Below are 27,770 nucleotides of genomic sequence, written 5' to 3' on the forward strand. Positions count from 1 at the left end.
AATGTCCAGAACTCCTCATCGCCAACACCCTGTTCCGCCAGAGGGACAAATACAAGGCATCCTGGCAACACCCTCGCTCCAAACACTGGCACCTGCTTGACTATGTCATCGTCCGAGCCAGGGAATACAAGGATGTGCGCATCACCCGCGCCATGACAGGCGCTGACAACTGCTGGACGGACCACCGCCTAATCCAATCCATCATCAACATTAACATTACTCCAAAGCAGAAGGGACAGCAGAAGCAGTTCCGCAAAAAAGTTAATGCCGGGGCACTTAGAGACCCAGCTAAGAGAGCCCTATACAGCCAGTGCCTCACAGCCAATCTGGTGTGCCTTGATGACCCTGAGATGCTGAATGCCCACAGCACTTGGTCTGCCCTCCAGGCCTCTATAACCAGTGCTTGTGAAGAGACACTTGGTCACTCAACCAGAAAACATCAGGACTGATTTGATGAAAATGATCAGGAGATCGAAGAACTAATAGATCGCAAGCGCAAAGCATTTCTAAGCCTCAAGCAACAATCCAATTCGGGAGCTGCAAAACAACATTACAGACGGCTCAAGGCTTAGGTCCAACAAAAAACCCGGGACCTAAAGAACAGGTGGTGGATGGAGAAAGCACAGGAGATACAACAACTGGCCGACAGCCATGACATGCGAGGATTCTTCACTGCAGTCAAGGCCAGCAACGGTCCAAACTCCCAAGGCCCCACCCCACTCCTGGCCAAGAACGGGAAAACACTCATCAAGGACACCGAGGCTGTCAGGGCCCGATGGAAGGAGCACTTTGAAGATCGCCTCAATCGAGACTCTGCCTTTGACTCGAGTGTTCTCGACTCCATCCCGCAGCATGCGACCCGCCATCAACTCAGTGAAACTCCAATGATGCACGAGGTAGGCAAAGCCATAAAACAGCTGAAGAATAACAAGGCTACAGGTGCGGATGGAATCCCTGCTGAGGTGCTAAAGTATGGTGGAGAGGCGCTGTTGGCGCGTATACATGACCTCATCTCTCTCATCTCTCTCATCTGGAGGGAGGAGAGCATGCCGGGAGATTTCAGAGATGCAGTGATTGTGACCATTTTTTAAAAAGAGGGACAAGTCCGACTGTGGCAACTATAGGGGAATCTCCCTGCTATCAGCCCACTGGGAAGGCTGTCGCTAGGGTTCTCCTCAATCGACTTCTCCCTGCGGCTGAGGAGTTCCTCCAGAAATCACAATGCGGATTTCGTCCACTACGGGGCACAACAGACATGATTTTTGCAGCACAACAGCTGCAGGAAAAATGCAGGGAGGAGCAGCGCCAGCCCATATACATGGCCTTTTTCGATCTTACAAAGGCCTTTGACACTGTCAACCGTGAAGGTCTATGGAGCGTCCTCCTCCGTTTCAGATGACCCAAAAGTTTGTCAACATCCTTCGCCTGCTTCACGATGACATACAGGCCATGATCCTTACCAACGGATTCATTACAGACCCAATTCATGTCCGGACCGGGGTCAAACAGAGTTGCGTCATCGCTCCAACCCTCTTCTCAGCCGCCATGCTCCACCTCACAATCAACAAGCTCCCCGCTGGAGTGGAACTAAACTACAGAACCAGTGGGAAGCTGTTTAACCTACGCCGCCTCCAGGCCGGGTCCAAGATCACCCCAATCTCTGTTGTTGAGCTGCAGGGTCTCCCAGGTGTTGGTGGTGATGTCGCACTTTACCAGGGAGGCTTTGAGGGTGTCCTTATAACGTTTCCGCTGTCCTCCTTTGGCTCGTTTACCACGAAGGAGCTCCGCATAAAGCATTTGCTTTGGGAGTCTCGTATCTGGCATGCAAATTTTGTGGCCTGCCCAGCGAAGCTGATCAAGTGTGGTCAGTGCTTCAATACTGGGGATGTTAGCCGGGTCGAGGACACTGAAGTTGGTCCACCTGTCCTCCCAGGGGATTTGCAGGATCTTGTGGAGACATCGTTGGTGATATATCTCCAGCAACTTGAGGTGCCTTCTATACATCGTCCATGCCTCAGATCCATACAGGAGGGTGGGTTTTACTACAGTACTGTAGACCATGAGCTTGGTGGTAGATTTGAGGGCCTGGTCTTCAAACGGTCTTTTCCTCAGAAGGCCAAAGGCTGCACTGGCACACTGGAGGCGATGTTGAATCTCCGCATCAATGTCTGCCTTTGTTGATAAGAGGCTCCCGAGATATGGGAAATGGTCCACGTTGTTGAGGGCCGCGCTGTGAATCTTCATGATTGGGAGGGCAGTGCTGTGTGGCAGTGACAGGCTGGTGGAGGACCTTTGTCTTACGGATGTTAAGCATAAGGCCCATGCTTTCATATGCCTCAGTGAATACATTGACTATATCCTGGAGTTCAGCCTCTGAATGTGCGCAGACGCAGGCGTCATCCACCCGAAGACCACCCGAGGTGGAGAAAGTGCATCCGGGAGGGCGTTGAGCTCTTCGAGTCTCAACGCAAAGTGCGCGAAGAGGCCAAGCACAGGCAGCGGAAGGAGTGCGCGGCAAACCAGCCCCCACCGATCCCTTCCCTCGACGAATGTCTGTCCCACCTGTGACAAGGTCTGTGGCTCTTGTATTGGACTGTTCAGCCATCAAATAACTCACTTAGGGAGTGGAAACAAGTCTTCCTCGATTCCGAGCGAGTGCCTATGATGACCATGGATATGTGGGTAAATGCAGCAGCCAGTTTAGAGACTACGGTATTATTACGGATGATGAAGGGCATTCGGTTCATCTTTATTCAACCATTAAGGGTTTGCAAACATCCCACCATTGCATTTTTTCTTCAGTGATTCCAAGGTTTTTTGCCTCCATTGCTCTGTGAGGAAATTAATTCCACCTGTAGATCACTTTGTGGGTTAAAGAAGTTCCTGACGTTCTGTAATCCTGGGTTGGGGTTTTCAAGCCACAACCTTTTGATCAGAGGCGAGAGTGTTACCAACTGAGTCGAACTAACACAGAGACAGAAATCTACCAAAGTGTTCATCCCTACACTGAAAGAGAAGATTTCCAACAATATCCTGCTGATTTAAAAAGAACACAATGTAAATCTGATTCAGAGTTTTCACGCTGAGTTTCATCATCTCTTTAACCAGGCTCTGTATTTAGTAACAGCAAATGGGGAAGGATCAGTCAGCCCCACACCATCACTGCACAATATTAAACAAATGGAAAATTACAGGACCAACACACAAGGCCCTTCTTTATTATTTAATCCTGTAATTTATCCCTTCATAGAAATGTATATGAATATATGAATAATGACGTATAGAAATGTAGCAAATTATTAAAAGGACAGCATACCTGGGTTACACATACAAGGCTGAGGAAATAAAATACCAAGCAAACGCCAGTTGTCAAATAAAGTCGCTTTGATCGCAAAAACTTAGGGAACTGGTCCAGCAGGGTTGTTATAATTGCTTCTGATGAAAAAAAAAGTTAAATGAGATCAGTAATTATTGAATAATTTACACAGTCCTAGAGAAACCCACCACTGGAGACCATGGTCCTGGCAGACGAGAGGAGCAGATGAGGACAGATTCCTCTATCCATGAGTCCACTCTCTGAAACATTGGAGAGACGTGGTCAGGCTGTCAGCCCTTTACAAGATTAAAAGCAGAATATCACCACAAGGCTACGCTGTGTTTGCACCAGGAATACAGGATCTGACCCTGGTGGCGCAGGTTGATAACTTCAGGGCCTCCTTTCTCATGCTGTGTTTTGAAGCCATTTTCAGTGAGCTTCTGAGAGGTTGGTGCTGCTGTACCATCGTGGAGAGAAGGGCAAAAGATCAAAAGTAACCTCAGTGAAGGGCATTGCAGCTTTCCCTCCAGGTCACCAGTGTCAATGAGACTAGTGGATGTTTTCAGTACCCTGATGATCTTTTCTGGGGGCTGTAGTAGGGGAATGGGAGGGAAAATCTTTCCTCCATGCCCAGCAAGAGGTTTCAGGGAGAGGCAATGTTCCAAGCAATGATCCCAGAGAGGGGCACTACCCCAAAGTATTGACTGAGAGACTAAGCCTGCCTTCTCTCTTGGAGAGTTAAAGCCATTGCAGGTCCATTCATAGGCGGCCTCTGTAGAGAGGAAGCTGAAGAAGTGCTATCAGTCTTGGAATGGGAGCTGGGATGGAATGGATAGCATTCATCCAGAGGAAATGGGGCAGAATGGTCGCCTTTATTGTCCCGAGCAGTGAGAGGGGCATTTGATATTTTAAGCCCTTTACATTTGCAGAACAAAGTCACCATCAAACCAGGCTTTATTACCAAAGCCAGAATGAAAACAATGCTTCCAGCCATTCACTAAATGTCTTTGTTGCAGCAGCAGCCACTGCAGATGGGGAAGGGTCAGTCAGTCCCAAACCATCACTGCACTGCACGTTCATCCAAACCAAAATTCAGCGTCACGTGTAGCTCAGAGAACAAAGCCTTAATTATTCAACCTCAGATTGAAGGCAGTATGGAACTGACCAACAGAATTTTGCTTAACTTGCTGATGGCCCTACTCAGTGACCTCTGGGATTCTTAACAGTTTGGAGGAACAGAGAGATCTAGGGGAGCAGATACAGAGATCTTTAAAGGTGGTAGTGCAGGTTGAAATGGCTCTGAGAATGATTGTGGGTTTTTACTTTGGTATATTGAATGTAAAAGCAAGCAGTGATGTTGAATTTTGTATAAGACGTGGCTAGGACATAGTTGGAAAATTGTATGTAGTTGTGGCAATCTGACTGAGGGAAGATACTGGAGGCAATGAAAAGGGTACAGTGAAGATTCACCAGAATAATGCCAAGAATTAGTAGTCAAAGTTATGAAGACAGGCTTGACAGATTGGGATTTTTTTCACTGGAACAGAGAAGATTTAGGAGAGCTAATGGAGGTTTTCAAAATTATAACAGGTAAATAAGGAGTGGTTATTCCCAATAGTTGTTGAATTGTTAACATGGAGATATTGATGGAAAATTATCACTAAAAGATCGAAGGGGGGGTTAGAAGAAATGATTCCATACATTAGAAAGTAAATTGCCTTACCACCAGGACTGATGAGAAAGAGATGTAGGATCATTTAAACGGAAATTGGATGTGTTTTGTAATATATATAGCTCCACCCAGTGGACTACTGTGGCATTGCAGCCATTGCTGTTTACAACAGTAAAGCGGAAACAAGTCATGTGACAGGCTTCCGAAAGTTATCAGCCATCTTAAAGCCTGTTTGTTTGTGAGGTCGTACCGAAACATAACATTGGCGATGGAGAATGAGATAATCGGATAACTTCGCTGAATTTTTTGTTGGTGGATGATTCAGCCAACTGACAGAGACTGAGAGTTTCTCTGTTTTGATCAACAGCTAAAAATCCAAGGTAAATTACAAGCACACTTGGCTGAACTGCCAGAGTCCAGATGGATGTGCCTATGGGAATAATAGGACGCTTGGGAGAGTTTCAAAGTGACCGTGAAAGTTTTGGAATGTATGTGGAGCGGCTAGTAAGGTTTTTCACTGCAAATAGTATCATCGAAGTCCCCGATGATGAAAACTATAACCGGGTGGTGTTGGAAAGAAAACGGGTGATTTTCTTGTCTGAAGCAAGGCCCGAGGTGTATGAAACCCTGAAAAATGTGCTTGTGCCTGTCAAGCCGAAGGACACATCACTTAAGCAGATTGCACTGCAGTCCTGAGCCCCTGGAAATTGCTGAAAGTTAACGTTTCGGAATACGAGATCAGTTAACCGACGAAGATATCAGTGAGTACATTGTAGCATTAAAAAAGCTATCTATCTATTCACTAATTTCGGGAACTTTCAGGACTGAGCATTGTTTGTGGGATGAAAAATTATGCGATCAGAAGAAAGGGTGAATAAAGGGGAACCAGTGGATGTGGTGTATTTGGACTTCCAGAAGGCATTTGACAAGGTGCCACATAAAAGGTTACTGCACAAGATAAAAGTTCACTTTATTGGGGGTAATATATTAGCATGGATAGAGGTTTGGCTAACTAACAGAAAACAGAGAGTCGGGATAAATGGTTCATTCTCTGGTTGGCAACCAGCAACTAGAGGGGTGCCACCCGGATCAGTGCTGGGACCCCAACTATTTACAATCCATATAAACGACTTGGAAGAAGGGACTGAGTAGCCAAGTTTGCTGATGAGACAAAGATGGGAGGAAAAGCAATGTGTGAGGAGGACACAAAAAAATCTGCAAAAGGACATAGACAGGCTAAGTGAGTGGGCAAAAATTTGGTAGATGGAGTATAATGTTGGAAAGTGTGAGGTCATGCACTTTGGCAGAAAAAAATCTAAAGAGCAAGTTATTATTTAAATGGAGAAAGACTGCAAAGTGCCACAGTACAGTGGGACCTGGGGGGACATGTGCATGAAATACAAAAGGATAGTATGCAGGTACAGCAAGTGATCAGGAAGGCCAATGGTATCTTGGCCTTTATTGCAAAGGGGATGGAGTATAAAAGCAGGGAAGTCTTGCTACAGCTATACAAGGTATTGGTGAGGCCACACCAATACTGCATGCAGTTTTGGTTTCCATATTTACAAAAGGATATACTTGCTTTGGAGGCAGTTCAGAGAAGGTTCACTAGGTTGATTCCGGGGATGAGGGGGTTGACTTATGAGGAAAGGTTGAGTAGGTTGGGCCTCTACTCATTGGAATACAGAAGAATGAGAGGTGATCTTATCGAAACGTATACGATTATGAGGGGGCTTGACAAGGTGGATGCAGAGAGGATGTTTCTATTGATGGGGGAGACTAGAACTAGAGGGCATGATCTTAGAATAAAGGGCTGTCCATTTAAAACAGAGATGAGGAGAACTTTCTTCTCTCAGAGGGTTGTTAATCTGTGGAATTCGCTGCCTCAGAGAGCTGTGGAAGCTGGAACATTGAATAAATTTAAGACAGAAATAGACAGTTTCTTAAATGATAAGGGTTTATGGGGAGCAGGCGGGGAAGTGGAGCGGAGTCCATGATCAGATCATCCATGATCTTACTAAATGGCGGAGCAGGCTCTAGGGGCCCTATGGCCTACTCCTGCTCCTATTTCTTATGTTCTTATGTTCTTAACTCCTAACTTGACTTTTGATTTAGCTTGTCAGACAACTATTATCAATGGACATGGCTGACCAATATTCCCAAGAATATTCGTACCATTTCCAATCGCCAGACATCAGAGGTAAATCGCTTTCAAGTTAAAAGTAAAAGGCAGTTGGACCCCAAGGTCTCATCAACTGGCAAGGGTAACAGAGCATTGAAGTCATGCTATCGGTGTCTGGGCCAACACATTGCTCAAAATTGTCCTTATGTGAAGGCAGAGTGTTTCTTCTACAGGAAAACTGGGCATCTTGCGAAGGCATGCCGACTAAAGAGTAAACCAACTTTCAAACCTATAAGTAGAAATCCCCAGAGCCTACATAGCATGGAAGAAAAATAACAGGATAAGGAGGTTTTAGAGCTACACATCATCAGGAACATGAGGGTAACTAACAGCGATTCAAAAAGTATCATCCTCCATGGAAATTGTCACTGGTGCATCTGTGAGCATAATACCAGAATCGCTATACCTCGACAAATTGTGTGATTTCCCATTGGAGAAATCCAAGATAGAGCTGCGAGGCTACTTAGGAGAGAACATTCTTGTGGTAGGTCATATCACCGTACCGGTGAAATACAAGCATCAATTTCAGAGTTTGCCTTTCTTAGTAGTGGCCGGAGACTAGCCTGCCTTACTTGGAAAAAATTGGTTGGGATCATTGAAGCTGGATTGGAGTGAGATTTTTCAAAATGAAAAAAGATTTGCATCAAAGAATTATGTCATCAAGAAGTATCCGAAGGTGTTCTGTGAAACACGCAGTCCGATCCAAGGTTTCAAGGCAAGTGTCAGAGTACAGAAGGACGCTAGACCAGTTTACTGCAAGCCACGACCCATACCATATGCACTCAAGGAGAAAGTTAAGCAAGAACTCAAGACTAGAGATGGAGAACATTATCTCTAAGATAGATCTATGTAATTGGGCTACACCCATTGTTGTTACACCTAAGTCCGATGGTAAGGTCAGGTTGTGTGGTAATTATAAAGTAACCATAAACCAGATTCTAGAGGATAATCTCCCCAATACATTGCCAAATGTAGAAGATTTGTTCACAACACTGACAGGTGGTCAGATCTTCTCAAAACTGGATCTTACGAATGCCTACTTACAACTTGAACGAGATGAGGAGTCCAAGTCATGCTTGACTAAAAATACTCATCTAGGCCTATATCAATTTAATACTCTACCATTTGGAGTGTCTTCAGCCTCCACCACATTCCAAGCGGTGATGAACCAGATTTTGCAAGGTATTGAAGGGGTAGTATGTTATTTAGATGACATACTAATTTCAGCACCAAACAGGCAAATTCATAATAACATATTGAATGAACTCCTCAAATCAGAGAAGCAGAGTACGAGTGACTGCTCGCAAGTATAAGTTTTTTCAAAACTCAGTGGAATACTTAGGGTACAAAGTAGACAAAGATGGTTTGCATCCAACCAAGAGGAAGCTGGATGCAATCAGAAATGCACCCACTCCCAAAACTTCGATCATTTTTGGGTCTTTTGAACCATTATGGGAAGTTCCTACCAAATTTGGCAACAATGTTACATCCACTGAATGAACTATTGAAAAAAACAGGTCAATTGGAAGTGGTCAGAAGAATGCGACACAGCATTCAAGGAGTGTAAAAGCCAATTGGTAGAGAGCACCATGTTAGTTCCCTATGCCGTATCTAGCGTGTGATGCCTCTCCGTATGGAGTTGGAGCAGTGATCGCTCATGTACTACATAGTGGGGAGGAAAGACCAATTGCTTTTGCTTCAAGCACTCAGTGCCAGTGAGCATAATTATGCGCAAATCGAAAGGGAAACTTTGGCATTCATTTTTGGGGTCAAGAAGTTCCACAAATACTTATATGGTGGTAGGTTTACCATTGTTATGGACCATAAGCCCCTGACAGCAATCCTCCATCCAAAGTCCCCAGTTGCAACATTAGCTGCAGCCCGAATGCAGAGGTGGGCTTTGATTTTGTCAGCATATACATAGGATATTGAATAGAGATAATTAGCTGATCACAGTAATGCTGATGCTACGTCTAGATTGCCTTCCCCATTACAAGTTACACCCGATAGGGAAGAAGTGTTCTATTTTTCATACATTGATGAACTGCCAGTCACAGCTGAAGAGATTGGTAGAGCAACCAAACGTGACCCAGTTATGTCAAAGGTGTATGATTACATCGCAAATGGCTGGCCAAACCAGGTAAAAGACAAAGATATTCATCCATTCTTCATTCGGAGGAATGAATGATCAGTCGATAAAGATTGTATCATGTAGGGTGCAAGAGTGGTTATACCAAATAAATTCAGGTCCAAATTATTCGGAGATGTTTATGACCAGCACCTGGGAATGTGCTTGACCAAGAGTTTTACATGCAGTTACTTATGGTAGCCAGGTCTAGATAAAGATATAGAGTACATCGTCAGTTAGTGAATAACATGTCAATCGGTAAGCAAGAAACCACCATCAGTAACATTACAACCATGGAAATGGCCTCCCAGGATGTGGCAAAGGTTACATATTGATATGCTGAGCTAGAAGGGATAACAATTGTTCATTGTGATTGATAGCCACTCAAAGTGGGTCGAGGTGTTTCCAATGCGAAAAACAACAAGTAAAACATTAGACATTTTGCGAAGATTATTTTCTTCATTTGGCCTCACAGAAGCAATTGTTTCTGATAACGGACCACAATTTTGTTCAGAAGAATTTGCACAGTTCTCGAGCAAAAATGGTGTGAAACATACCAAGGTTCCACCGTACCATCCTGCTTCAAATGGTGCACAGTACAAATTGTAGAATGTGCTCTCATCAAACAGATGTTGGATCCAAATCCAAACAAACAACAGTTGTCATTGGACTGCAAATTTTCTAATTTTCTATTTACGTATCATAATACTCATACACCTACTGGTAGAACACCAGCAGCGTTGTGTCTCAAATGACAGCCACGAACCAGATTCTCGTTGTTAAAACCAAACTTGGCACAGTCCGTCAAAGAGAAACAATTAAAACAGAAAGAGAATCATGATAGAGGTAGAGTAAAAGAGAGAAGTGTGAAATTAAAATCAGAAGATGAGAGTGAAGAACCAGCACCATATATGATTAAAGTGGTTACCAGGAAGAATAGTGAAGATATGTGGTCCTCGCACATATTTGGTCAAGATATTTGATCATGGACAGGTTAGGTTTGTTCACATTTATCATATTTTACCTACAGACATGGAAGGAGTTGAAGGTTGGAATGATTCGATTATTTCTGACTCATCAGATAGTTTTGATACAAGTAAAGTACCAGTAGCATATGCTACATCCAAGGTACTGGAAACAAGTCCAAGAGAAAGTAGAATTTAAGTCTGAGTCCGAATCAGACAAACTGTCTGAAGTTGTAGAGAGTTCAAATATAAATCAAGGGCATCCCTTGGAGGAAAACTTTCCTCAGGATCAGCCTCGAATGAGTCTAAGTTCAACACCATGTTTGGAAGGTTCTGTTCGAGAACGAAGCTATCCTCTTCGAAACAAGTGGTTAAGCTTGATTTGTAAATATGACAAAATAAGTCCATATCCTTTGTTATGTATAACCATGCAAGTTACGTATGATGATTGTTTGTTATAATTACTTCTTCATTAAGGAGGGAGAAGTGTAATATATATAGCTCCACACTGTGTACTCCTGTGGCATTGCAGCCATTGCTGTTTACAACAATAAAGAGGGAAGAAGTCACGTGAGAGGCTTCCTAAACTTATCAGCGATCTTAAAGGCTGTTTGTGAGGTCATACCGAAACATAACATGTTTGAAAAGGAAGAATGTGAAATAACACATAGAATGGGTGGGGAAATGGGATTAGATCAGATAACAGCAGCTAAGGAGCGAGCACAGGCACAGCTGTGATGGGCTGAATGGCTGACCTCTGTCATGTAATTAGAAAAATTCTAAGAGCCCGAAATTGATGATATCCCGCTGCCGCCTGTTTCTCGGCGGTATTCGGGCGGCCTTTCATTTTTTACAGCCCACTGCTGCTGAGATCTTCCAGCGCGAATTTCATGGTGATGTAGAGGGCGGCAGGGGGAGCAGGGTTTAGCGGGCATGGTGGGTGGTGTAGGCCATTAGACTCGGCAAAGTCCCGAGGCCGTGTTCTGCGCATGCGCAATTTTTTTTTTCCGGCATCTGAGTACTGCACATGCGCCTGTCAAGCTGCCGACCTGTCTTTCCCTCACTCTGGCCCAAGCTCGGCGAGAGGGCCGAGAAGCAGCCGACAGGGGGGGCCGAGAAGCGGCAGGCGGGGGGGCCGAGAGGAGGGATGGAAGGGAGAGGCCTGGGGGGGGGGGGTGGTGAGAGAGAGAGAGAGCCTGAGGGAAGAGAGAGTGAGCCTGTGGGGGGGAGAGAGAGAGTCTGGAGATGGGGAAAGAGAGCGAGCCTGGGGATTGGGAAAAGAGAGAGCTTCGGGGCAGAAAGAGTGCCTGGGGGGGTGGGGAAAGAGAGAGAGAAAGAGAGCCTGGGGGCGGGGGGAGGGGGAAGAGAGAGAGCGAGAGACTGGGAGGGGAGAGAGGCAGAGAGACTGGGAGGGAAGAGACACAGATGGCAGGGGGGGGATCAGACTGGAGAGAGGGATCTCAGGAAAGACGGATCACGTTCTTACGTTGAAGTGGATGAAATCCAGAAGTCACGACATTGTCACTATTCTCTTCATACCCAATAAACCTGTTAACAATCCGTACACAATGCCCCATCTATGGTGGGGTGGGGATGGGGGCTGTGGTAAGGTGTAAGGAGGAACTTTGGCTGGGGGAGGGATGCACGCACTGGGGTAAGGCACTTCGGCTGGGGGAGGGATGAATTTGGACTGGGCTGAAATTGGTGATGAAATTGTAAAAATCGCTTCCAATTACTTTAAGCTCTCAGCAGCCTTTCATCAAATACTCCTGTTTTCAAAATGGCATTCGTACCATCCGCTAAAGATCAGGTAAGACCTTACTTTTCAGGACGGGTATTTAGGATGGGCAGTAAATGGATCTTAGTGATCAAATTTGCGGTCGTGGGCAGTAATTAATGTTTTTTGATCAAATTCGCATTTCTGGGCAGTTAGTGGGCGGTAATATGATGAATTTCCTGCCCCAAGTATCACGAATTGTATTATAATTGCCGAATGTCAAGGTGTCTCAAAAGTCTTCAGCAACTCTGAAAGAGCTGGAAGTGAGATTTAATACTACCAATATTTACAAGGAGTGCAATTTGAATCCATAACCTCTGCTTATACTGAGCTACAGTTAACACTAACTGTTCCAGATGTTGGGGTGACATAACTTTGGCTGTTTGTTTAAAGCAGATGTTGACCCATTTAACACAAACAGGTTGATGTTCTATTAAGACCAAGAGCACAGAATTGCCACATCGGGGCGAAATTCGGTACTGTCCCGTTTGGGGGCAGTAACAGTCGCGGGGCAAGAGTTCCTGTACCAGGTGCAGAAGTTCCGCCCCAAGAGCTATATTGGGCTTACCGCCCCCGACAGGAAGTGGCTTGCAAAATATCGCACTCCACTTCCTGTAGGGGGCGGAAGCAGGACGCAAAGGCATGTGAAGTTTTCAGCGCTACACGGTGGGACGCGTGACGCAGGTGGGTAGACAGAGCCTGCTCCTTCTATTAAAGGGGAGGGCCAAGCTGCCCGGTCTGTGAGCAGGAAACGGGGTCATTGCTGGACCACCAGGGTGCAGGGTGCCGCGGCAGCAGCCCAGCATTCAAGTGGAGTGCTGGGCTGCAAGATAGCGGCACAGACCCCCCGTTATGCAAACAAGAAGGCCGTGACTGGTAAGTCGGTCATTTTTTTTCTTACTGCCACACCTCCCATTTCATTTTCGCCCCACGAGTGGCCTACAGCTCGGTACGCGCCCTGTGAAGCATTGCCCGTTATCATCGCCGGTGCAGGACTCTACCAGTAGGAGCGGGACACTATCGGTTAGCGCCGCCGCTAAACTCCCACGTAATTTCGCGTGAGTCGGTAGTGGTGTCTTGCCCAGGCAAAAAGTCGTTTGCGCCCCGTTAATGCCAATGCTAATGGGAAGTGCAAACAACCTGAATTTCTCCCCACCCCCCGCTTATATTTTAAACCTAAGACTCTATGGCCTTGAAATTTGTTGACATCGCACCCAATTTACAGGTGTGATACAGTACACAAGTGTCCAATATGACAGGTACTTTGCACATGTTCATTCTGCACCAGAGGTTCACCGCCCTACATGTTAGTATATTGGCCCATGTATGCAGGTAGGAGACCTAATGGCTATTTCAGGTGCCCTTTACAAAATTAGATAGTAAATTACCAGAAATGCGCTATGCATGCTGTGGTCAGTATTCTCAGGTGGACCAATTCCCCATGGTCCGGGCACCGGCCTCATTAGACACATGCAGCATGCGCAGCACCAGGATCATGCCACCGATTCAGGCACAATCACATTCTAGACTCATAACTTCCTTTTTGTGAAAGTGGAAAGAGATTGGTTAAATTAAGTCATCTTATTCTTACCTACAGCTACAAACTGACTGTCGAGTCCCAGAGTAACCAGCATGAAGAAAAATAAAATGGACCATAAAGGTGCCCATGGCAACTGTGCAAGAGCCTCTGGGTAGGCAATGAAAGCCAATCCGAAACCTAAACAATGGATACAATTGAAATGGTGCAATTAATGGTACTTAAAAGATAAAGGGGCTGAAATTGCCCCTTCCCTTAAGGCCTATTACTGCCGGAAATCGGTGGCCACGCTGTGGAGTGCAATGGCCACCAATTTTTCGTGTAATGGCCGCCATTTTGAAAATACTGCTCCTGCGGTATACTGGCAGTGACCCACACCTCCCCAACCACTCCTCTGCTGCCTATCTGTCCTAAGTGCATCATCAGAGCTTGCACTACCGATGTTCCCCCCCCAATCCCGATGGCAAAATTCTGCTGAAAACATCTTGCTCCCACCGCACGGTGCCAAGTGCAGCTTTTTCTGCCGGTGCACTGAGGTTGTAATCCTTCTAAAATGGTAGTGAGGCTCCCATTAAAGGGGAGGACCTATTGCCGCTGCCGCCATGTTTTTTTTTCGTCGAGCCAACAATTTTACCGTGGGTTCGGCCGGGCCGCCAAAAGGCAAGCTTGCACCCACTCTTGGGTGCCAGACCTCTGGCCTGGCCAAAACCCTTCCTGATGGCCCAGTGGACTGAACTTAAAGAATCACACAGGCTCGCCCCTTTAAGTGAAATGTATCACATTTTGCTCAGTACTTGTGTATTCGGTCTGGGATTTTGTGATTTCTTCCCATCAGGGTGAGTGATGTCAATGCTGAGGAATGGGGCAGTTTGCATTTAAGGCCCCAGTTTTTATCACAGTTATCTGCAGAGTAAAGATCCCTCTACTCTGCCCCAACAATGTGCCTCAGCCTTATCCTCAGAAGAGGTTGCACCAGTGTAACATTTTCCCATTGCCCAGATCAGCCATCCTGGGACCTCTCCGAGTGATGTTGCCAATTCAGTGCCAGTTATGTGCTGTGGACCCAGGCCCACTAGGACCAGGACAGAGACTGCCCAAACTCTTTCTATGTAGGACCCTTACACTCAGCAGTCAGCGGAGACATTAGTCCCATCAGTCTGGGCCGGTGCCAGGTCCGAGAAGTAAGTTGCATGCCCATCCCATTGCAGCACCCAATCCCCAAAAAGAATCTAAAATTGCAAATTAATGTAAAAGACAATAAACATGCAAGAAAATTAAGCCTTATAGTGTATTAAGCTTCATAGACAGAGCGGTTTAAGATGTAGCATTAGACAATTTTATTATTTTCATTAATTTTATCTTTCAGTTTATTATTCATTTTGTGAGAGCAGGAACAGGGTGTTAATTTTTTTCCCTACAAATTTTCAGGTGGTCGCATCATTTTTCCTTCTGGTAGAGCTAGTGAAAAATCTTACCCTTAGGACTCTTAGTAAATCAATGCTAAATATGTCCATGCAATGCAGAACTGCAATCAATGAAGCTAATAGGATGTTGAACTACATAACCAAAACAGTAGAAACGAGGTGGTACTGATCAAACTGTATAGTGCTCTACTCCAACTGAGCAGCAAAATCAACCCTGTAATAATGAAGCACATATTGTACCTCAAGCAGAAACAGTTGGCCCTTTGGTATTCCAGTCCCATTCACCAATCCCCGTACTGAGCAACAAATCCAACCAGCCCCTGCTGAGAGAGATTTCCAGCCTTTGCTCCTGCATTCCCATCTGCCTTATCTGATACCCTCTCATCCACCCCTTCCTCTTCCTCTTTTTAATCTCTTCTTTCATCCCCATCTCCTCTCCCCTGCCCTCCCTTCTGCTCCACTCTCCATGCCCGTCAATATTTCCATACCCTGCCCTCCTGGTCTTATTCCCCATCCCCATCATGCTCCTCCCTTCTCTAATCCTTTACTCCTTGCTCAATTTGGACCCACACTTTACGCTCACTCATTCCTCCATTCTCCCAACCCTCCCTCCTCCTCATCTCCCCTCCACTCCCATCTCCCTTCCATGTGCCCTCTCCCTACCTGTCCTCTTTCTCCCCTCCCACTCCTGCTATTTCCGGTTCGAAACAACTGGATCTGGATTTTGCCAACAGAGTGGAAAGGCTGATATTGTGGAACCTGGACAGTTTTATCTCACAGTTTAGAAACATTTTAACAGAAGATAATGGCCTAGGAATTCGTCTCAGGTGGTGGCACTAAAAGAGCGGTATCGGATCAGCCGCCCGTTATACACAGCTCCATTATACACAATTCCATTGCAGATAACAGAAGTGAATATCAGTCGCTGCATATAACAGGCAGTGATCCAATACCACCCTTTTGCGCCCCAACCCGAGTCGAATTTCTAGGAATTCTGACTCTGTAGTACCTGACTGTGCAACCTCTGAAACAGGTTTGTCTTGTACATGTGCCATGTGTCCAAGGATGGAGAAGATGGCAAATCCAGCAAACACACTCGTAGCACAATTAACAACAGAGACAATGATGGCATCTGCATAACAGTTGTTGTGGAATTTGTTGTAGGATGACAGTGTTATTAAACTGCCCCAACCTACTGCAAGAGAATAGAAAATTTGTGTTGCAGCATCTTTCCAGACCTGGTAAATAGAAGGTAGAATTAGTCAGCAGTGGAAGATTTTACTTAAAATCATTCAACAAGTAAAACTACAGTAGCCCTGAGGAGCAAGGGGTGGGTTAGACCCACAGCTCAATGGTGAGCTGACTGAATGAAGCTTCGTCTGGTCAGTCTTTTAAATAGTAGTATCATTCTACCTCCCTGTCTACTACTTACTGCCAAATTCCCTCCAGGAGCTTCGACGTTTTCCACCATCAGCCACGTTTTCTAGTGAGTGACGATCCTTTACTTGCAGCATGTTCACTCACCCAGTGCGCTCCATTCTTTTATTGAAAGCAGCAACAAAGGAAAGATTTTGAATATAAGACAAAGACCCACAGAATCATAATCATGGAGTTTTCAACTACTCTGAAATAAACTATCATGGAAAGAGGATTTACAATGTATATGAAAGTCATTTTTGACCCAATATGTAAGAAGCCTAACAGGAAGAAGCACTGCTAGATCTAGTAATGGTAAATAATCCAGAGAAGATTTTAAAAAGTAACTGTAGGAGAACATCCAGGGAGTAATGATCACATTATAATAAAGTTTAAGGTAATATTTGACAGAGATATAGATATTCTAGACGGATATTAAAAAAATAGCAACTAGGAGGGGATGAGGATGGTGGTAAACTGGAGACAAATATTGACAAAATGATAGAACAACGGTGGGCAATATTTAAAGGAGAGATCAATAGAGTTCAGGAAAAAATATATTCCACGAGGATAAATAAGAACCAACTAGCCAAGAATGAGATGTCATGGATCAAGAGGTGTGGATGAAATTGAATCACAAGAAAAAGGCAAATCTAAAGTACAAATGTAAAACAGAGCTAGGTCTTGTTCCAGTGGCAAGGATTAACCAAGACGACTGGAGACCAGCTTTGCTGCATGGACCTTGTGCACACACATATTGCAGTGTGACCTGGCCCGTGCTGCCCTTGGGCCCTCGGCTCTTCTGGGCCCTGAACTCACGCCTCTCCTGGGCTCCGATCACATCCCTCTACAATCTCTCGCCACTCCTTCGTCCCGACCTCACCGCTCCTGCTGTACCTATCCACGCTCCAATCACCGACCTGGATCTTGGTGATGTCCAATGCAGTCGCCCTCTTCATAGCCACTGCTCTCCTGCACCAGCACGTGCTGTCCCTGGAGTTGCACGCCGCCACGCTGCTCCTTCTGCTCCCCGGCCTGTTCCGATGGTGCTCACAGGCCGGGGGCCGCGCAGACTGCTGGGCCAGGCCGCCACACTACTTCTGCTCCGGTGTGAATGGTGGGATAATGACCAACTGTCATTAGAAACATAGAAAATAGGCGCAGGAGTAGGCCATTCGGCCCTTCGAGCCTGCACCGCCATTCAATGAGTTCATGGCTGAACATGCAACTTCAGTACCTCATTCCTGCTTTCTCGCCATACCCCTTGATCCCCCTAGTAGTAAGAACTACATCTAACTCCTTTTTGAATATATTTAGTGAATTGGCCTCAACAACTTTCTGTGGTAGAGAATTCCACAGGTTCACCACTCTGGGTGAAGAAGTTTCTCCTCATCTCGGTCCTAAATGGCTTACCCCTTATCCTTAGACTGTGACCCCTGGTTCTGGACTTCCCCAACATTGGGAACATTCTTCCTGCATCTAATCTGTCTAAACCCATCAGAATTTTAAACGTTTCTATGAGATTCCCTCTCATTCTTCTGAACTCCAGTGAATACAAGCCCAGTTGATCCAGTCTTTCTTGATATGTCAGCCCCGCCATTCCGCGAATCAGTTTGGTGAACCTTCGCTGCACTCCCTCAATAGCAAGAATGTCCTTCCTCAAGTTACGAGACCAAAACTGTACACAATACTCCAGGTGTGGCCTCACCAAGGCCCTGTACAACAGTAGTAACACCTCCCTGCCCCTGTAATCAAATCCCCTTGCTATGAAGGCCAACATGCCATTTGCTTTCTTAACCGCCTGCTGTAACTGCATGCCAACCTTCAATGACTGATGTACCAAGACACCCAGGTCTCGTTGCACCTCCCCTTTTCCTAATCTGTCACCATTCAGATAATAGTCTGTCTCTCTGTTTTTACCACCAAAGTGGATAACCTCACATTTATCCACATTATACTTCATCTGCCATGCATTTGCCCACTCACCTAACCTATCCAAGTCACTCTGCAGCCTCATAGCATCCTCCTCGCAGCTCACACTGCCACCCAACTTAGTGTCATCCGCAAATTTGGAGATACTACATTTAATCCCCTCGTCTAAATCATTAATGTACAATGTAAACAGCTGGGGCACCAGCACGGAACCTTGCGGTACCCCACGAGTCACTGCCTGCCATTCTGAAAAGTACCCATTTACTCCTACTCTTTGCTTCCTGTCTGCCAACCAGTTCTCAATCCACGTCAGCACACTACCCCCAATCCCATGTGCTTTAACTTTGTACATTAATCTCTTGTGTGGGACCTTGTCGAAAGCCTTCTGAAAGTCTAAATACACCACATCAACTGGTTCTCCCTTGTCCACTCTACTGGAAACATCTTCAAAAAATTCCAGAAGATTTGTCAAGCATGATTTCCCTTTCACAAATCCATGCTGACTTGGACCTATCATGTCACCTCTTTCCAAATGCACTGCTATGACATCCTTAATAATTGATTCCATCATTTTACCCACTACTGATGTCAGGCTGACCGGTCGATAATTCCCTGTTTTCTCTCTCCCTCCTTTTTTAAAAAGTGGGGTTGCATCCTGCTTCATCTCTTCACCTCCTAGAAAAAAAGTTGAGTACAAAAGCAAAATACTGCGGATGCTGGAATCTGGAATAAAAACAGAACTCAACATAGAGTTCAAAAATTTCAGAGCGCAACCGCTGCCAATCTTTGGTTCCCTTCCCCCACTGCCCCCCCTCAGATCCTGTTTTTTGTTAAAGGCATATCATGTTTAACCAATGTCGTGTTTTTTAAAGAGGTAACAGAGATGGTTGATGAGGGTAATGCGGTTGATGTAGTGTACATGAATTTTGAAAAGGTGATCGACAAAGTGCCACATAATAGGTTTGCCGATAAAGTTGAAGCCCATGGAATAAAAGGGACAGTGGCATCATGGATATGAAATTGGCTAACAGAGAGTAGTTTTTCGGGCTGGAAGAAGGTATACAGGACTGGACTTTTGGGTCTTCTCCACTCCGTTTTTTGCTCCGCAGCGGCGACAATGGCATTGGTGAGGCGTTTTGGCTGGACGGTCAACCTCCAGTGCCCCACAGCAATCCTCAGGTCCGTTTTTGCGGCAGTGTAGAGCAGTACCACCTGGAAGAGCTGCACCGGTATGCAACGCCCCTGGTTGTGACATCGGCGTGAGTTTGAACTCCTGCCTGATCTGTACGTCCCGAAGCATGCCTCGCACTGACCGCCTGGGAAATCAGGGTAGTCCAACCATCCCGTCATGCGAAGAGGTAAGTAATGGACTCATAAGATAAGTGTGATTGTTTTTTCTTTCAGTTTTTTTTACGATTTGCATTGTGGTGGCATAGGCAATGTTTTTGAACTGTTCTTGTGGGTTTTTTTTTAGTTCCCGCACCCCCCCTCCCGCCCCCCCCCCCCCCCCCCCCCCCGCACCAGGCATCTCTCGGAGCACTCCAGGCCTTCATATTGATTGGACAAATCAAATTGGCCAAGGTAGTCTTGATGAAGAGTTCATAGTGTGTATCTGGGATTGTTTCCTTGAACAATACGTTGCAGAATCAACCAGGGAGCAGGCTATCTTAGATCTGGTACTGTTTAATTAGACAGGATTAATAAATGATCTCCTAGTAAAGGATCCTCGAGGAAAGAGTGATCATAGCATGGTTGAATTTGAAATTCAGTTGACGGGTGAGAGCGTTGGATCCCAAACCAATGTCCTAAGATTAAATAATGGAGACTACAAAGGTATGAAGGCAGAGTTGCCTAAAGTGAGCTGGGAAAATAGATTAAAGTGTAGGACAGTTGATGAGCAGTGGCAGACATTTAAGGAGATATTTCATAACGCTCAACAAAAATATATTCCAATGAGAAGGAAAGACTTTAAGAGAAGGGATAACCATTTGTGGCTAACTAAGGAAATAAAGAATGATCAAATTGAGAACAATGGCACACAAAGTGGTCAAGATTAGTGGGAGGCCAGAGAATTGGGGAACTTTTAAAAACCAGCAAACAATGACTTAAAAAAATAATAAAGAGAATAAGATAGATTATGAAAGTAAACTAGCAAGAAATATAAAAACAGATAAGAGTTCCTACATGTATATAAAAAGGAAGAGAGTGGCTAAAGTAAATGTTGGCGGCTTAGAGAATGAGACTGGGGAATTAATGGAGAACAGGGAAATGGCAGAGACTTTGAACAAATATTTTGTTTCGATCTTCACGGCAGAACATCTCAATAATGGATAATCAAGGGGCTATAGGGAGTGAGGAACTTAAAACAATCACTGTCACTAAAGAAGTAGTACTCAGTAAAATAATGGGACTAAAGGTGGACAAGTCCCCCGAACCTGATGGCTTGCATCCTAGACTCTTAAAACAAGTGGCTGCAGAGATAGTAGATACATTGGTTGTAATCTACCAAAATTCCCTTGATTCTGGAGAGGTCCCAGTGGATTGGAAAACCACAAATGTAACACTCCTATTTAAAAAGAGAGGCAGACAGAAAGCAGGAAACTATAGACCAGTTAGCCTAACATCTGTCATTGGGAAAATGCTGGAGTCCATTATTAAGGAAGCAATAGGAGGACATTTGGAAAAGCATAAGTTAGTCAAGCAGAGTCAACATGGTTTTATGAAAGGGAAATCATGTTTGACAAATTTGCTGGAGTTCTTTCAGGATGTAACCTGCAGGGTGGAATAGGGGGAACATGTGGATGTGGTGATTTGGATTTTCAGAAGACATTTGATAAGGTGCCACATAAAAGGTTACTGCACAAGATAAAAGTTCACGGGGTTGGGGGTAATATATTAGTATGGATAGAGGATTTGCTAACTAACATAAAAGAGAGTCGGGATGAATGGGTCATTTTCCGGTTGGCAAACAGTAACTAGTGGGGTGCCACAGGGCTGGGGCCTCAACTATTTACAATCTATGTTAATGATTTGGATGAAGGGACCAAGCGTAATGTAGCCAAGTTTGCTGATGATACAAAGATGGGTGAGGAAGCAAGTTGTGAGAAGGACAAAAAAATCTGCAAAGGGATATAGACAGGCTAAGTGAGTGGGCAAAAATTTGGCAGATGGAGTATAATGTGGGAGAGTGTGAGGTTATCCACTTTGGCAGAAAATATATATTTTTTAATTATTATTTAAATGGAGAAAAATTACAAATTGCTGCAGAACAGAGGGACCTGGGGGTTCTTGTGCAAGAAACACAAAACGTTAGTGTCATGTATGTAACCTTCATGTAACTGTAACCTTCATGTTACAGCACTGCATACTATATACACCTAAGAAATGCACACCTTGACCACAGGGGGTGAACTTGTGGGAGCCTGGTCTTTCAGGTATAAAAGGGGAAGCTGCACCCACCTTCATCACTTCTTGGTGCTGTGAATAAAGGTCAGGTCACAGAGTGACTTTGTCTGAAGAATGTGCCTCGTGTGAATTTATAGTAGTGTGTAAGGACACAACATTTGGCGATGGGAAATGGGAATCAACGACTCACGAGAATGGCCATGGATAGCACAGAAGAATGGTACTGTGTTGGTGAGGACTGGGATGATTTCGTTAAGAGGCTCCAGCAGAGCTTTGTCACGAAGGACTGGCTGGGAGAGGCAGCGGCTGACAAGCGAAGGGCGCATCTACTGACCAGCTGTGGACCTAAGACATATGCGCTGATGAAAGACCTGCTCGCAGCGGAGTAGCCGGTAGACAAAACCTTCGAGGAGCTCAGCAAACTGATCTGTGAGCACATCAAACTGGCGAGCAGTATACACATGGCCTGACACTGATTCTATACACACCGACGTAGGGAAGAACAGAGCATAGCGGACTTTGTTGCGGACTTTCGGCGCTTGGCCAGCCTCTGTAAGTTCACAGACGCCTGCAGGGGGGAGATGTTACGGGATTTCTTCATTGAGGGCATTGGGCATGCCGGGATTTTCAGAAAGCTTATTGAGAGCAAGGACTTGACCTTGGTAGCGGCGGCATTGATGGCTCAGACCTTCATGGCGGGGGAGGAGGAAACCAGGATAATATAGGCGCGCAACGCTGCTTCCAATGTGGCGATGGAGCAGGGAGTTAACATTGTAAACGCGACTCAGTACCCTGCAGGCAGGCAAGGGCAATTCGACACCACCCAGGCAGTAACAGACTCTAGTGGGTCATCAACAGAGACAATGGCAGGTTGAACGGACATTTACACCATCACAAGGGACAATACGTCCCAGGATGGGGCCATTGACACCCACTTACAGAGTGCTCAAGAGTAATCAAAGAGACAATCAGAGAGGAATGCCTGGTAACAGCCCTTATGTTCACAACAATCTCAGCTCATGCTGGAGGTGCGGGGGCAGGCATGCTGCAAAAACCTGCAGGTTCCAACAATTCATCTGTAGAAATTGTAACTTCAGTGGACATTTGGCCAGAATGTGCAGGAAGCCCGCAGCGAGGCTAATTCATGAAGCAGATGAACCACAAGAGGGGTCTGCAAGGCAGGGTGATGCTTGGGATACAGCAATGGACGCTGAAGTTCAGCGGGTTCAAGTGGCAAACATCCACAGCTCATATACAAAAACGTCACCTATGATGATGAAAGTCCTATGAAACGGCATCCGCGTATGCATGGAGCTGGACAGAGGGGCCAGCCAGTCACTTATGAGTGTCCAAAAATTTGAGAAACTATGGCCACTCAGAGCTAGCAGACCCAAACTAGAACACATTGACACGCAATTACGGACGTACACCAAAGAGATCATCCCAGTGCTATGCAGTGCAATGTTGGTGGTCACACATAATGGATCAGAGAAGTGGCTGCCGCTCTGGATTGTCCCATCAAATGGTCCCGCGCTTTTGGGGAGGAGCTGGCTAGCCGAGATGAACTGAAAATGGGGGGGATGTGCCCGCCATTTCATCTGTGGAGCGAAGTTCATGCTCATAGGTTCTACAGAAATTTGAGTCACTATTTCAACCTGGTGTCGGGACTTTCAAAGGTACCAAAGTTGTAATCCGCATCACCCCAGACGCCAGACCAGTGCACCGTAAAGCCAGAGCTGTGCCATATGTGATGCGGGAGAAAATTGAGAGTGAGTTGATCAGGTTGCTAAGAGAGGGCATAATTTTGCCCATTGAATTCAGCGACTGGGCATCGTCCCTGTCCTAAAAACGGATGGCTCGGTCAGGATTTGTGGCGACTACAAGGCCACTATTAACCGAGTGTCACTACAAGACCAATACCCGCTTCCGAGAGCGGAGGATCTTTTTGCCACGCTGGCAGGCGGCAAGCTGTTCAGCAAGTTGGACCTCACTTCAGCCTACATGACCCAGGAACTGGCCGAAGAATCCAAGCTACTGACCACCATCCCCACGCACAAGGGGTTGTTTGTCTATAACAGGTGTCCGTTTGGCATTCGTTCAGCAGCCACTATCTTTCAAAGGAACATGTAAAGCCAGCTCAAATACATCCCTGGAACAATCGTATTTCAGGACGACACCCTTATCATGGGTCGAGACACCGAGGAACACCTCCACAACCTGGAGGAGGTGCTACGCCGACTGGACCGGGTAGGCCTGCGACTAAAGAAGTCCAAGTGTGTGTTTTTGGCCCCAGAGGTCAAGTTTTTGGGCAGGAGGGTTGCCGCAGATGGGATCCAGCCTACTGAATCCAAAACGGAGGCGATTCGTCGTGCGCCCAGGCCCGGTAACACATCGGAGTTGCGTTCATTTCTGGGACTCTTGAACTATTTTGGGAACTTTCTGCCGAACTTAAGCACATTGTTGGAGCTGCTTCACGTGCTCCTGCGTAAGGGTTGCGATTGGTTTTGGGGGGACTGTCAGGAACGGACGTTCAATTGGACGCGGAACCTACTTTGTTCTAATAAGCTATTGACCTTGTACAACCCCTGTAAGAACTTGGTTTTGACATGTAATGCACCATCCTATGGGGTTGGGTGCATGTTGCAAGAGAGTAATGATGAGGGCCAACTCCAACCTGTGGCTTATGCCTCCAGGTCACTCTCCCAAGCAGAAAGGGGATATGGGATGGTTGTAAAGGAAGCACTCGCATGTGTCTACAGGCTGAAAAAGATGCACCAGTACCTTTTTGGCAGAAGGTTTGAGTTAGAAACGGACCACAAACCATTAACATTCCTGTTGTCAGACAACAAAGCTGTCAATGCCAATGCGTCAGCTCACATACAGCGATGGGCTCTCACGCTGGCTGCGTATGACTACACCATACGGCACCGGCCAGGCACCGAAAATTGTGCTAACGCGCTCAGCAAGCTTCCACTGGCCACCACTGATGGGGCAGCAGAGCAAAGCGCTGAGATGGTCATGGCTGTCGATGCTTTTGACAGTGCAGGCTCCCCCATCACAGCCCGCCAGATCAAAATCTGGACCAACAGAGATCACCTCCTATCTTGATTAAGAAATGTGTTCTGACTGGGGATTGGGCGCCCGCACACGGAGCATGCCTTGAGGTGGTCAGACCGTTTCACAGACGGATGGATGAGCTCTCTATCCAAGCCGACTGCCTACTATGGGGCAGCCGGGTAGTCATGCCCCAGAAGGGAAGGGAAGCATTCATCAGGGATCTCCACAGCGAGCACCCACGCATCATGCTAATGAAGGCCATTGCCCGGTCACATGTATGGTGGCCGGGAATTGACTCAGACCTGGAACACTGTGTTCGCAGGTGCACGACGTGTGCCCAGCTGGGCAATGGCCCCAGGGAGGCCCCACTCAGCCCATGACCATGGCCCACCAGGCCATGGTCACGTATTCACGTAGACTACACGGGCCCGTTCATGGGAAAAATGTTCCTCGTTGTTGATGCGTACTCGAAATGGATCGAGTGCATCATATTGAATTCGTGCACGACATCCACCATTGTGGAGAGTCTGTGTGCGACCCACGGCTTGCCGGACATCCTGGTTAGCGACAACGGCCCGTGTTTCACTAGCTATGAATTCCGAGAGTTCATGTCCGGTAATGGCATCAAACATGTCAGGACAGCACGCATGCCGGCCTCCAATGGCCAGGTGGAACGTGCGGTCCAAATCATAAAACAAGGCATGCTCCGGATTCAAGGACTCTCCATTCAATGCCGCCTATCGCGCCTCCTGCTGGCCTATACGTCCGGACCGCATTCGCTCATGGGAGTCCCGCCCGCGGAACTACTCATGAAATGTACACTAAAAACTCGGCTGTCTCTCATTCATCCAGTCCTGAGAGACATTGTTGAGGGCAAGCGGCAGTTCCAAAATGAGTGCCATGACCGTAACTCAAAGGGAAGATGTATAGAAATTGATGACCCTGTATTTGTTCTTAATCACGCTTTGGGGCCCAAGTGGTTTGAGGGTACTGTAATTGGCAAAGAGGGGAATAGGGTCATAGTGGTCAGACTTAACAATGGACAGATATGCCGCAAGCATCTGGATCAAGTTTTTAAAAAAGTTTCAGCATGGACACTGAGGAGCCTGAGGAAGATCATGAGATGCTGCCCACACCACCGTCAGTGAATGAGCAACAAGACCTTTCAGCAGCATGCACAGTCCCTGCGGCCAGCTCGGATGAGCCGGAATCACCATACAGGACAGAGATGCATGCCAAGGCTCAATAACCAGAGCCCCAACTGCGGCGCTCCATGAGAGAGTGCCGACTGCCCGAAATACTTAATCTTTGACCCCACAAGACGTGGGGGGAAGGTGATGTCATGTAACTGTAACCTTCATGTAACTGTAACCTTCATGTAACAACACTGCATACTATATACACCTAAGAAATGCACACCTTGACCACAGGGGGTGAACTTATGGGAGACACACCTAGCCTGGTCTTTCAGGTATAAAAGGGGAAGCTCCACCCACCTTCATCACTTCTTGGTGCTGTGAATAAAGGTCAGGTCACAGAATGACTCTGTCTGCAGAATGTGCCTCGTGTGAATTTATAATAGTGTGTAAAGACAGTTAGTATGCAGGTACTGCAAGTAATCAGGAAGGCAAATGGAATGTTGGCCTTTATTGCAGGGGGGCTGGAGTATAAAAGCAGAGAAGTCTTACTACAACTGTACAGGGTTTTGGTGAGGCCACAACTAGAGTGCTGTGTATATTTTTGGTCTCCTTATTTGAGAAGGGATATACTTGCATTGGAAGCAGTTCAGAGAAGGCTCACTAGGTTGATTTGTGAGATAAAGGGGTTGACTTATGAAGAAAGTTTGAGCAGGTTGGGCCTGTCCGCATTGGAGTTCAGAAGAATGAGAGCTGATGTTATTGAGACATATAAGATAATGAGGGGGCTCCACAAGGTGGATGCAGAGAGGATATTTCCACTCATGGAGAAATCTTGATCTAGGGGGCATAGATTTAGAATAAGGGGTCGCCCACATAAAACTGAGATGAGGAATTTCTCCTCACAGAGGGTTGTAAATCTGTGGAATTCTCTGAGAGCTGTGGAGGCTTGATCATTGAAAATATTTAAGGTGGAGATAGACAGAGATAAGGGAGAAAGGGTTATGGGGAGCGAGCAGGGAAGTGGAGCTGAGCACATGATCAGATTAGCCATGATCTTATTGAATGGCGGAGCAGGATTGAGGGGCCAAATGGCCTACTCCTGCTCCTATTTCTTACGTTCTTATATAGGCCAGCTCTTTAGCTCGGAGGATTCTCATCCTAGCACCAAGAGTTGTGTACAACGCCTCCCTTAGTGCTGTGCCCTCTGACGCAGGGCCCAGCTGTCCAAACTTACCTACTGAGGTGCAAACTATTCCTGGATGCTAACTTTCCCGCCCCGCTGCCAGTATCACCCCAAAAACATCAAAGCCGAAAATCCAGCTCACGGTCGGTTCTAGGACCACTGCCTTTCTTGATATATATAAATGACTTGGAAGTGTGTGTACAGGGCACAATTTAAAAATTTGCAGACAGACACAGAACTTGGAAGTATAGTGAACAGTGAGGAGGGGAGTGATAGACTTCAGGAAGACATAGACAGGCTGGTGAAATGGGCGGACACATGGCAGATGAAATTTTACGCAGAAATGTGTGAAGTGATATATTTTGCTAGAAAGAATGAGGATGGAACATATAAACTAAATAATACAATCCTAAAAGGGTTGCACGAATAGAGAGACCTGGGGGTAACTTTGCACAAAAATTTGAAGGTGGCAGGAAAGTTTGAGAAAGCAGTTAAAAAGGTTTACAGGCTCCTGGGCTCATAAATAGAGGTATAGAGTACATAAGTGTGGAAATGATGATAAACCTGTATAAAACAATGGTTTGGCCCCAACTGGAGTACTGTGCACAATTCTGGACAGCACATTTTAGAAATGGTG

The 27,770-nt window shown here is 46.1% G+C and overlaps 1 protein-coding gene across 1 annotated transcript in view; it reads right to left on the reverse strand.

The window, feature by feature from the left end:
• The window catches only part of LOC139265194 (sodium- and chloride-dependent neutral and basic amino acid transporter B(0+)-like), a 116,071-nt gene that overhangs the window by 12,209 nt on the left and 76,092 nt on the right, over positions 1 to 27,770 (reverse strand). Inside the window, exons 8-10 of the mRNA XM_070882119.1 lie at positions 16,011 to 16,239; positions 13,632 to 13,757; positions 3,317 to 3,435 (exon numbers count right to left, since the gene is read on the reverse strand). Coding sequence (XP_070738220.1) covers positions 3,317 to 3,435; positions 13,632 to 13,757; positions 16,011 to 16,239 — 474 coding nt within the window. The remainder of the gene's footprint in view (positions 1 to 3,316; positions 3,436 to 13,631; positions 13,758 to 16,010; positions 16,240 to 27,770) is intronic.

The sequence above is a fragment of the Pristiophorus japonicus genome, chromosome 6 (genome assembly GCF_044704955.1).
Source record: "Pristiophorus japonicus isolate sPriJap1 chromosome 6, sPriJap1.hap1, whole genome shotgun sequence".
Lineage (NCBI taxonomy): Eukaryota > Metazoa > Chordata > Chondrichthyes > Pristiophoridae > Pristiophorus > Pristiophorus japonicus.